This window comes from Falco naumanni, chromosome 11 (assembly GCF_017639655.2).
Source record: "Falco naumanni isolate bFalNau1 chromosome 11, bFalNau1.pat, whole genome shotgun sequence".
NCBI classification, from domain to species: domain Eukaryota; kingdom Metazoa; phylum Chordata; class Aves; order Falconiformes; family Falconidae; genus Falco; species Falco naumanni.
The window spans coordinates 34,135,874-34,148,493 of NC_054064.1; the positions used below are offsets into that span (position 1 = coordinate 34,135,874).

The window sequence follows — 12,620 nt, forward strand, 5'->3', positions numbered from 1 at the left end:
TATGAGAGTTGCAGTATATCCAGGAAAGTGTACAGCAATGTGACTCTGTTAAGCTATTGGAAGACTATAAATCATGCAAAAGGCAGAGTTTCACATGTGCTGCAAGATGAGATTTGGTCTTTTTCAGGGCATTGTTTCTGAAGCTCCACAACTCACTTTTTATTTGCCTTTTTCATAAATTGCATACTGCCGATGGACTGTTTAGAACAAGAACTTCTAAGTTCTTTGCATTCATTTCTTTTCCAAAGAGTTCTTAAATTTTACAAGTTTTGAAAAAGAGCAACAGTGGTTCAATTAAATGAAATGAGCATACTGTTCAAGTCATTAACTATCTGAAAGTCTGACGGGGATTATAAAAAAAAAGGAAGGTGAAGAGGGAATCTTTTCTTTAAGAAAATATGTCTTTATATTTTAAAAAGATATATTTACTTAACTGTCATTGTAATACTGTATTCTTTTTCTCAGCCTGAGGTTCTCGAACAAATACAGAATCTAAAGGAATTGTGGATGGACAATAATTCTTTGCAAATACTACCTGGGGTATGAACATTTATTTTAAGTAATTAAATTACTGTGTGATATGATGAACTATTTACCTTGCCATAAATGAATGCATGGACGTTTTCTTGAATAGGTACAGTTCATGTAATGTTTAATTATTATCAAGAAATAGAAGTCTCAGCATAGCCATTCATATGTTTTAAATGTTATTTCATGATAGTGTGTTAACAGGGATGTGCCTGTTTTATTTAAGCCTTGTATAGTTCTCATTGTGAGGGGAAATAATTTCCTATTGTCTTCTCAGTCACCATGCATTAACTAGCAGTTTTATAAAAGTGCACATGAGTTTTAAAAAGGAAGAGGGAATATTAAGTAATCTAAATAAACTTCAAAGTAACAGCTAGTTTGTACAGATTGAACTATACTAAAAGCAGTTCTGAGGCAGTGAAGATACATTTCTCTAGAAGGCGCTCCATTTAGAAATGGAACAAAAAAATCTTTTACAATCAAAACATTAGGGTCATGGTTATATATTCATGCTGCTTCTGAATTGTTGCTACCCCAAATTAGAACTTTGGTTTTCAATTTTTATTGCCATAAATTATTTGAGGTTGTTGCTCTAAAATACCTACAGTGATTATGACTGGAGAAAGGGAACCCTGTCATCAGCATTTTGTCACACAGGTAACACATTTTATGTTTCACATAATAATGCTCTTCATTGCTGCGGGGAAAATGTAGAACTAGATCTAGCACAAACATGTCTAGGTGTTGGAAGAAAAAGTACTTCCTCATTCAGCTTTGAACATTTGTTAACTAAAATGCAATTTTTTGCGTTGAGCAGTGACTGGTTTATGTCATAATAAATTGATTACCTTCATTTTTTATTTTGTTCTTGCATCCTGCTTTGTCAAAATGATCATTTTCAGTCGCTGTCCAAATATCCACTCTTTGAGTGCTCTGTTAGTGAAAAGAAAAGCTGTTGTTGAAGCCACTTCTTGATACTGAAACCAGCTGGAGATCAAAACCAGAAATATTGCAGTGTTGTTGCTGCAGTGTAACTGAGTAAAAGAAATATCAGATACACAAGAGTGTGGGAAAACATTTTAACCATTATTCTGTTTCTTTTCTGTTCACGATGAAATTGGTTGATATATCCAGTGCTAAAATGTGTTCCAAACACCATCCTGCTGAGCTCTCATAACCCTGGAGGAGGGTACTTAGTTGAAGATGTTCAGTAGATCATGGTACTGAATCCCAAGGAGCATAATTATTTTCAGTAAATAATTCATGTTTCCTGAATCTGATCCTAGTAGATTCTAGATGATGTTTTCTGAAAGCCTTCTCCAAAAGAAGGTTTTAAACTGTTAATACTAGCTTTATAATTTGACTTTTTAAAATGGAAAGAAAATACCAAATGGTAATCAATTTTAAGATTTAGAGATTTGCCATGTTTCCAATGTTGATAATTCAGTTTTTTAATAAGTAGTCTGTGCTAGAAACAAAGATTGTATTCAGCTGTAATATGGGTAGAATGGCAAAGGTTGGGGTGAAAGGGAGATTTTCCCTTTATACAACAACTCTGATGTGATTAAAGATAGCATGAAACTGCATCCTTAGAAGCAGAGGGCAGATCTCAGCAAGGTAAGAGGTGAACAATTATATTCATATTGGTTTGAAAGTACCTGTAGATGAAGCTGTCTGTAACTATTTTCCTTCTTCATGTGTACAGTAAATAACTACTAAAAGTATATATAATAACTAAAAAACCCACTCCCAAGAACTTGGACATTTACAGAGTCCATACGCTTCCCAAGTAATTTCCATGGCTTTCTCAAAATCCATAAAGGGAGTTCCCTCATAGGCCACTAATATTTATTCATCTGGTTTGAAACAAAGTTTGATATTCCTCATTTAACACCTTTGTAACAATGAGGTAATTCCTCTGGATCACGAAGTATTTCTGTGGGTGCACAGCTGCGTGGTCGCGCTCGATGCCAGCACTGCGCTGCCCTGCCTGGCTCCTCCTGCGCAGCCCTCCAGCCTGCAGCACCCCTCTGCCTCTGCTTGGGTTACGCCAGACCCCGCAGTGACACCTCTTTGCTGTTCCACTTGTAGGCTTTCCTTGTAAGAAAAATAACAGCATCTTTTTGGTGATTTTCTTGATGAAATTTCACATCTAGAATGATGTGACCGTCTTGTTATAATGGATGAAGGAGCAGGTTGCTTCTCCAGGCTTCAAACTCTTACATGCTCCACAGATTTTTCAAAGAAATTAGGGAAGAATTCCTGTCATGTTGCTCATTGATGTTATAGCTGCAGTTAAACACTGTATTCACAGAAGCATACTGTTGGGGTTAATTGAACTCATTGAACTTGTAATTGAACTATGAATATCTAAAGTCTAATTTTAGATTTTATAAAATTCAGAGAATCAGTTTGATGCAGAAAAGCTTTACCTGCACATCTAGCCTCAGTGATCTTAAGGACTGTCAAGTAGATGTGAATTGTGAGTAAATGTCTTTGGATCTGTGTCCAAATGAAGAAACAATACAGCTGTATGACTGAGAACTCAAACTTTCAGCAGATTTAATGAATCTGGAACACATTAATTAGTTTAGCATGTCATTTAGTTTGGGACAGTTCCTTTTGCAGCTAGCTGAACAAGAGGGCTGTTAGACCACCACTGGTACTGCTTCAGTGAGATGGCTCTTGTAAAAAGGATGCTGAGTTAACCAAATATAAGCCTGTATTACTATTGTCATTAATTAAACTTAGAAACTGGCTTGCAATGTATATCTGTTCGAGTAACACTTTGTAACGTGCTATTAAGTCTATAGGGAAGTTAAAACAGCTCGTGTACCTGGATGTGTCAAAAAACAGGATAGAAACTGTTGATTTGGACATATCAGGATGTGAAGGACTTGAAGATCTCCTGTTGTCATCAAACATGCTGCAGCAACTGCCAGACTCCATAGGTGAGAAAAGCTTGGGATTTCTTGTAATCTTTTACAGCTGAGAATTTCATTTATATCTTTCTTTTTTTTTGTTGGCAATTATGAGACTTTATAATAACTGGGATAAGGACTGCCATTAAATTCCAAAGGAGTTTGAAACATCTGTGTCTGGACAGTCCACGAAGACCATTTTATAAAGTCTGGGAAAAAAATCCATGGTTAGAAGGTATTGATTATTCTGATTTGCTATTTTAAAGAAAATAAGCAAAGAAAGATATAATTGATCTGATCTAAATTTGTAAGTATAATGCTGATTATGTTAACAGTGTGAAACTCTTGAAGGAAATTGCTACTCTTAGTCACAGTGGTGCGATTCCATGTGAGAGCATTAAACAAAGAGATAGTTTGAACTATTAATTTTCTTTTTTTACAATATTGCATGCATTGAATTTCTGAATTATTTAGAATACATAGAAATTCTGGAAGCTAAGTGGCTGCAGGTATATCACTCTGTACATCTGGAGATGTACATTTTGGTCTTGCTCCCTTTTGTTTTCTTTGGAAACACTTGAGATCTGTCTCAAATTGCTTCCAGCTGATGAGCCCACTGTATCATTGTAGTCTTTTTCACTTTCCTAAGTACATTCCTTTGAACATGGAACTGTTAAATTCCCAAATTTTAAATCAATATAGTCAAGGTTCTGAAATGTATTGCTAATTAATAATACTGTGCTACATGAATGTTACTAGTTGTCTCATACAGCTGTTTTCCATTTTGGTCTTCTACATCTCACCATAAATTCTAGAGTCTTTGCTTTATGTGGTTTTCTGATATGTATGTGCAGATTGATTTTTAGAGGGCATTTTACCTCCTATACGAAAGGAACAAATATCTACATTTTGATTTATACATTCTTGCAGTTGGATATATTCAGTTCTCATTTCCAAATTCCTGTTGCTGAATGGTAATAGATTTAACAGAAGTAAAGCAAAAAGAGTCATTTTTGTACTGCATTTTCAGATGAGAGCTTGCTGAAATTCATTTTGGTGTTAAATTCTTCTTTTTAAAACAAAATCTTGTTGAAACCTAGAGGTTTCTTAGGAACACGTTGATTTTGAAAAAAGTTTTCAACCAAAATGCTTCTGCAATTGAAATGAGTAGTGTTTCTATTAGCCCTTTAATTATACTTTCCATTTGCTTCAGCTTTCATATTATGGCACATTCAGTAACATTTTCCTGTGATTAATTTTTATTATTCCCAACATTAATTACGAATAATAATTTAAAAATGCTATTTCAGTTATCCAGAATTCTTTCAGGAAAAAAACATATTTTGAAATATTAACAACTTCCAGAACATGGAAATCCATTTCAAGCTCTGTTTCTAGCACTGTAATAGAATATTTTTCCAATTTTTCCACTTTTTTATTGTGTCCTGCTGTTATGCACTGGTAAAACAGAAGTTTCATTCCCTTCTTGGTAAATGTTACCCAGTTAATGCATCTGCTTACACTTAGAGATATAATAATTCTTTTAAAAAGAATTAGCTGTATATACAAATGCATTCAGGATTGATTCTGGTTTTCAGTCTGATTCTAGTTTTCTGTCTATACCTGTTACGATGTGAGCACCTTTTTTTCAAAGCAACAGGAATCCAACTGAAACGTTAATAGATGTGTAGAAATACTACTCTTCCTACACAGATAGGATACTATTATTATTTTGGTTACATTTTTTTAAGACTCCAGGTGTGTGCTTAATACTTCGCTTGCAGTTCAGCTTAACATTTAATCAGTGCTTCATTTTGATGAAACATATTTTCAATGGGATAAGAATGTATCTGTGTACTGTCCTATATACGGATGTTTTTTAAAATCTACATCAAAGTTATTTGGTGTTAGAAATCAGTGTGTGTTTAAGGGTGTGGGAGATTACTGAAAGTAAAAAAGATTAATGTGAAATATTTTTCTATTACTTCTTCCTTACCTGTTTTGTAGGACTGTTGAAAAGGCTTACAACTTTAAAAGTAGATGACAATCAGCTTACAATTCTGCCAAATGCAATTGGGAAGTGAGTATAAGTCTCATTTGATTTTCAACATTAAGTAAAATGTTTTTTCCCTTCTGCTTGCAGAATGAGTCTTTTTAAAAACTAAAAAAATAAGACAAAAATGTACTGAATTATAAAATAATTTCAAAATGTGTGCCTAACACCCAGCTTATAAATTTTACATTTGGAGCAACATAGTAACTTCTGTGGGCTTATACTGGCGTAAGTGATAAGAAGATGAAATGTATCACATTTTCCAAGAAAAAAACAAAGATATATTTCTGTATGAATTACTTGCAATTTAGATGATTAGAGCAGCAAAAGCAGGAGAAATAGAAGTATTTGGGGGAATTTGTCTGTTCCCATAGCAACAGCCAGTACTTGATGCCGAAAAGAAAATGGCTGTAAATCTCGTATGTATGAAGATTTCTGAAAATACTGAAGTAGCATAAATGAAAAAGTCATGACGATTTCATAGGTGTATACATCAAAACGAGAAAGTATCGCATAAGTAATCTTATTATGAAAAGCACTGACGATGCCCTTTAGCGATCATTGTGTCAGATATTACATGATTACTGGTGCAGAATTCTCTCTTGTACTGCTGTGTGTCTTGAACTTACTGCTAAATGAAATCCACAATGTGTTGTAAAATTCAAGGTGGATGCAAGCGTGGCTCCAAGTATTGAAATAGGTGATTCTTTGTAGTATTTCACACTACAGATATCCCTTTCTGGCAGAACATATCTCTAACATTGATATTTTTGTAGACATTGACATTTTTGTTATAGACTCTTCCTCTACATATTTGACTTATGAAATGCTATATAAACTGATAATTGGCAAAAATTTCAGAGTACATGGTCCCTGGCTGCCTTCCACAGTTACAGCACTACTAGTGTTTTCATCATCCCCCTTGTGCCAGCAGTAGTATGCAGGCAGAAAAAACAGAGTTCAGCCTGAGTGATGGCTGTCTGGTGTGAGTGAACACGTGGCTGTACCATTTGTACCAGTTCTGTGCTGGCAGCACGGAACATTGGGCAGGGGGCATATGTGAGCAGAGTTGCCCTTGGATTGTCCTCAGTGCAAAACCCGTTCTCTCTTGCACAGGTTGTAGCTCAACAAACTGTTTCATTAGAAGTAGTTTTCTTAAGCCAGGGCTGTCCTGCAGCTTCCAAAATTAAAGCCTAGAAGGCTTAATTTAGACTTGTCCAGAAATATGACAGTACAGTGAGGTCTCTAGAATGGAAATAATCTTTAAGCTGCACAGCCAGCGCTTTACTTGCTCCTGCACCCTTTTTATAGTAATAATTTTGATAATAATTTAGTTGTTGGTATGCCATTCAGGAAAGCAAAAATAAATGCAGACTTGTGAACTATATTACAACTGTAGCAACTGAAAGCTCAGGTTTGGCTTACCATGCTGTACTTCTTGCAGTGTCTTCAGATTTATGTGACGTTCACGGAGAATATTAGAAGTTGGTTATATGAATCACAAAAAGGCAAATCTTTGCTACACAAATCATTGTGTAGCAATAAATACTGATAGGCAGTGAAAGCTCGTAAAGCTCAAGGCCGTACTGGGCACTCAGCAAAAAGGTTGATATTCTGTCCAACATAATCTTTAACAATGAATTTCATTTTCATATTGAACTGCTCAAATTGAAGGGGAACCCCTCTTTTTTTTTTTTTTTTTTTTTTAGCCTGATATCTGGTCAGTATTGTTTGTCTTGGAGCCTTAATTATATTTTTAAAGATGCATACTGCTGCTCTGAATGGTGTATATGCAGAGCAGTGGGCTAATCGCCTAATATTATCACCTTATTTTTGGATGATTGGTTGTGCTTTTTAAATAAAGTACTTTCTCTCATTTAACGAGGACAGTGTCTCCCATATCAAAATGAACTTCCTTTCTCTGACTCATCCGTTTGGATAGTTTCCTACTGGGTCTCTTTTCTCCTAAATGATAGTTGTGGTACCCACTGCAGAGTATATTATTGTCACACAAAGATTAGCAGTGTGGAGGAGGGAACTTTCCCTCCAGAGACCAATTTCATGATGAAACACAGAGCGCTTCAGCACTGTCTGAGTTGATGCTGCTCATAGTGAACCACCACCAGTCTTGTTCAAAGGGCAAGCCTGTAAGTGGCATTTAGTTTGACCCTGCAAGATACTACATGCAGTAGACCCAGCTTAATAAAACATTCTACATAAAATCAGTGGATTCATGTTGATTAAGTACTTGACTAAACTAGACCCAAAGACTGGAGATTTGGTCTGTAGGGCCTGAGTGAATGGCCGTGCTTCCCCTTTGTGAGTAGGACAGTGTCACGAGGGAAGTGGTGACCCATACATAGGTAATGATGTGGTAGGTCAAGAGCCAGTGCGTTACGTCAGATGAGTGTTTTGTGTATGTGTCTAGGCTGTACCATATCTGACAGTACCAGATGCTGCGGATGGAAGTGTTAACTTGTATTCATGGGTCTGCAAAATTCCTTTTGCCCGATGTTGGATAAATAGTGGGTGTAGCTAACTCTTAGGATTTAGGTTGCTTTGGCAGCAGTTCACTGGGTACCGTGGCTGTTGGGAGAAGGTCTCTGACTGAATGAAATGGGGCTGAGAGGGTTGAAACTACTCTCTAATTCATGGCAGTCTTCATTCTCCATGAATCTCTCTACTGATCTGTCTAAAAATATTCCTCTTCTACCTTAGGACATGTAGGGTGAACTGCCTCATTTCAGTAGGTGCCAAACTGAACAGCAGGTGCATATCTGATTTTTGTCTGTCTGTCTTTAAACCCATCAAGAATGATCTGAATTTAGCCCAAGACAGTCAGGTTAATGATATTTTAGCTAAATTGGCATAGTTGGAACTATAGCTGTTATTGTTAACTTCCTTTCATGCACAATCCATGGTGAAAGAAAAATCCCTTTCTGAAGTGTGTATTTTTTTAACCATGGTAGTTACAGAGATGAAATACAGTTTCACACTGACTTTGTTGTTTTTGTTGTGGCTGTCTTCATTTGTCTGCTGCTGATGTCATCAGGAAGGAAAGAAGCTGAGAATGTCTGTGCCAGACAATAGCTTTCAAATAAAATTTTCTTGTCTGATAAAGTCATTCCTCACTGTCAGGGAAACTTCCACAGTTACAGTTCAGAGTGTCAGATTTTCTGATTGCCATTGGAAACATGGTAGTTCTCAATTAAGCTTATCTATTTTCAAGCTTTTCTGGTTGTGTTATCATCAGTAAAAGGCAGAATGTGTGAATCCTGAAATTTAACAAGGTTTCCATTTGGATTTCCCTCTGTCAAGCACAGATTCCATATGAAGTAGGTACGACTGAATTTTTACTTCACTGAGATTCTTTTGTATCCACTTTGAAATAAATTGTGGTGGTTACAAAGCTTGTGTTAAAGACAAGCTATGAGCAAAACCTGGCAGAGCTTTTGTATGTATTCCATGGATCTCTCACTAATCACTGTGTGACTCTGGCTTTTCAGCCTACTGAAGTACAGCAGTTAGAGGAAAGTTCTGAGAGTTCAGTGTTAGGAATAGCTATTTCTGTTTTCATGTTTCATAAAATTTGAAGGCTGAAAGACCTTTTTTTGATGAAGAAACTGAAATAAAGGTAAATTAGACATACAGTGAAGGTCCAGGCCTGCAGCTGTAAGCCATATAAATACTAAGGAGCAAGGTTTGGAGCAGAGGTAAACTTTATCAGATCTACCAAAACATTTGGGTAAAAACCAGACACAGTCTTCTGGGCACCTAATCCCTTCATCAGTGGACAGGGAGATGACAAATGTTGGGGAAGAAATAATTGCTTGTCATTTAATCTTACTATTAATTAAAGCACTTGAGAGAAAGAGGTAGTATGTGTGGAGCAGAAAAGGGGCAGCAGAAGTAGGGAACAATGGCATTTTTGATGGCTCACAAAACTCGTATTACATGGGCTGAATGAGCGGTACAGTACAGCATGCATTTTGAGAATCGTTACATCCAGCCTAATTTTTGAAGAGATTCAGTAGGTATTTCTCCTGAATATTTATATATGTGTGTATTTGCATATGCATAATATATATGTAATATATATTTTTTTTTCTTTCTCTCTCTGTATAAAATGTATTACATATATATGTTCCTGTTTGTAAGTGTTATTTGCATTAGCAAAGGTCAAATTGTTGATTCTTAATCACCAAAGTAGGATTGATGTTTAAGTGTTGCCTGATACTACCTGCTATCTTCAGGGAAAAGCAAACACTCAAAAGAGTCCTGAGGGCTGTGTGACTGGCAAGGACAGGCTCCTGAAGAAATGCCTCTGATGACCATTTCGTCCTGGAGCAGCAGTGGGTGGGGAGGTTCAAGTGCTGTGCATCGGGTCAGCTCTCTTGGCGTTTCCTTGGCTTGCTTTCTGTGTAGGTGCCAGCTGCTGTCAGAGGCGGTGGTGGCTTTTACACTGTGGGCCCTTTTCATTTAGGGCTCAGTGCATTCCAACTCATTTCACAATCCTTTTGATGGATAATGAAATGCAGGGCTATACTGAAAGCACTAGGAATAAAATAATAAAATGCAGGGCTATACTGAAAGCACTAGTAAGCTGTGCTTCCTCTGTACGTACTGCTCTCCAGCACTGTGGGCAGTGGCCAACCTGGGCTTCAGTTCAACAGGGGAGTTTTCTGTCAGCTGTCTCTATTTCTTCCTCTTTCCTGAAAACATGATTACGTGAAGAAAAGGTCAGGTCTCTTTCTTTCCACAATTTGACAGAATACAACAATCAAGGAAAAGGGATACAAGACAGAAATGGAGATTAATTCATTTTTTTTAAGAGAGTACTTGAGTGTCAGAAGATTACTTACTTTGGTCTGCTTTGTTTCGGTCCTTGCCATACAGATACTCTTCCAAGATCCCTTTTCAGCCAGCTTTCTCAACATGTGAAAGATAAGCACTTTTACAAAAGCTGTGTCTGCCTACAACAAGCTGAGATTACTTTGCTGAGTTTGAATCCAAGCTCATCTTTTTTCACTACTGATCTGTATTAGAAATTATGTCGAGTGCGTCAGTTGGAATGTACCCTGGAGGCAATTCCTGCTTCCCTTCCCATTGCTCTCCCAAAGCAGTAGTTCTTTATCTGTTGTCTGTTTTTGTATGTGAAGATTATAAACTTTTTGGTTTGATTCTTCAGCTTAGTGTGAATTGCCATGATCACTGTTTGAAGTGCTTGCAATACTTCCTCACTACAAAAAGTAAGAATGATAATGTGGGGAAACTAAGTGGTCTTTCTTAAACTGCCTTAGTAGATAAGATTGATTAACGGTGTCCCTAATAGTTCCTGAAATCATATTATTATAGACTTCTCGTAGGGAAATCTGCAATAAAGGTTCCCCCTTCAGAGGATGATGTCTGTAGTAGTGTGATGCTTTAAAACTTCCAAGGTTTTGGAGTGTTAAATTTTGTTATTTAGTGCCTGTATAGCATCTAACAAGTGTATTTACAATTTCAGTTTATCTTTATTAGAAGAATTTGACTGCAGCTGTAATGAGTTGGAGGCCTTACCTTCTACCATTGGCTACCTTCATAACCTGAGGACGTTGGCTGTGGATGAGAATTTCCTTCCTGAACTGCCCAGAGAAGTGAGAAGCTGATTCTGTTTTTAAATTGCAAGTTGAAAGGTTTTGTGGTAGGCCCGAGATTTCTTCCCTGCTTAGACAAAATATCTGTTAAAGCAATTGTTTATACACTATCTTTCTTACATGCTTAATAGTAACATAGTAAAACCAGTACTTCAGTAAATTCATGTAAAGGTGAGTGTGTCACTCGGAAGAGTAGTGCAAGTAACCCTAGGCATTTCCCTGATGTTACTGACAAAAGGAGGGCATTATGTTCTGGCTAGATTCTGCGTTTTCTGCTTTGTGTCACTTACAGTAAAAACACAATTTGGCCACCTCCTGGCATAAAAAATTAGTGATAATAACTTAATGAAAGTAGGTATCCTAACATCTTTGTTTTTTTCATTCCTGTAGATTGGAAGCTGTAAAAATGTAACAGTGATGTCTCTCCGCTCTAACAAGCTGGAATTTCTTCCTGATGAGATTGGTCAGATGCAGAAGCTGAGGGTGTTAAATCTGAGTGATAACAGGTATTGTTCACATAATTTTTCTAACCCATTATAAGAATTTATTTCTAAAAAAAATTTCAACTATTCTTTTTAGGTATTTATAAAAAGAACGTTTATATAAAATATATTTTAAAATAGAAAAATTTTATTTAGAGTTACTTTATTTAAATTAGAAGGAAAAAATGTTAATTTTTTAAATCTTTATTCCACTGACATGCAACTCTTAGTTCCACTGACATGCAAAGAAAAACTTGAATGGGGCCAAGGTCTGGGTCTCAGTGTGTTTTAATAGATTAAAACCTGTTTACTTCTTTTATCTCCTGCTGTTTCCATGTGAAAGTGTGATATTTGGCTTTAAAATTGTATATGTTATAATATTTAATGATTAAAAATTGTGATAAGCTGATATAAAGGAAATCATTAAATGCAAGCACACTAGTATGTTATCCTGCCTCCGCTGAAATCATAAGAAAATTGTCTATTTTCTTCAGAAGAGCAAAGGTTTTGTAAAAAACTTGAACAGATTCTTCTGTTCTTAGTGCACATAACTATTCCTCCGAGAAAGTGAATGCTTAAAATGAGCCTTTCTTGATGCCTATCCTGTGCTGCCATAAGCATCAGAAAAGACTGACTTTTTCTTGAGATTAGTACATGCATGTGTTCCAAGAATATGTTAAATTCCAGAACAACCACAGAAATACAAGTTTGCTCTTTAGTGCAACATAGGGGTTGTGAATACCATTTTGTTTCCAGTGATTGTCATCCATGCTCAGTAAAAATTAGAGGAAGGACTTTCCACATCTGTGTCTGATTTACTGTCAGCAGTTTCATTGTCAAGGTAGAGCATAAAATATAAAACTAAGTAATGTAGAAATCCCTGTAATACATTTGTTTAAAATAATTTGCTTAATTCTGTTAGGTGATTTTCTGCATTGCAATTGTGTATCATAAAATACATTATGTATGGAACAGAACGTAAAGTTTAACTCTAGTTTGT

The 12,620-nt window shown here is 36.1% G+C and overlaps 1 protein-coding gene across 6 annotated transcripts in view; it reads left to right on the forward strand.

The window, feature by feature from the left end:
- LRRC7 (leucine rich repeat containing 7) overlaps positions 1-12,620 on the forward strand; it is a 182,456-nt gene that overhangs the window by 114,016 nt on the left and 55,820 nt on the right. For all 6 annotated transcript variants that reach the window (XM_040610695.1, XM_040610688.1, XM_040610689.1 and 3 more), the window contains 5 exons: positions 466-540; positions 3,335-3,479; positions 5,457-5,529; positions 11,009-11,138; positions 11,529-11,644. In XM_040610695.1, coding sequence (XP_040466629.1) covers positions 466-540; positions 3,335-3,479; positions 5,457-5,529; positions 11,009-11,138; positions 11,529-11,644 — 539 coding nt within the window. The remainder of the gene's footprint in view (positions 1-465; positions 541-3,334; positions 3,480-5,456; positions 5,530-11,008; positions 11,139-11,528; positions 11,645-12,620) is intronic.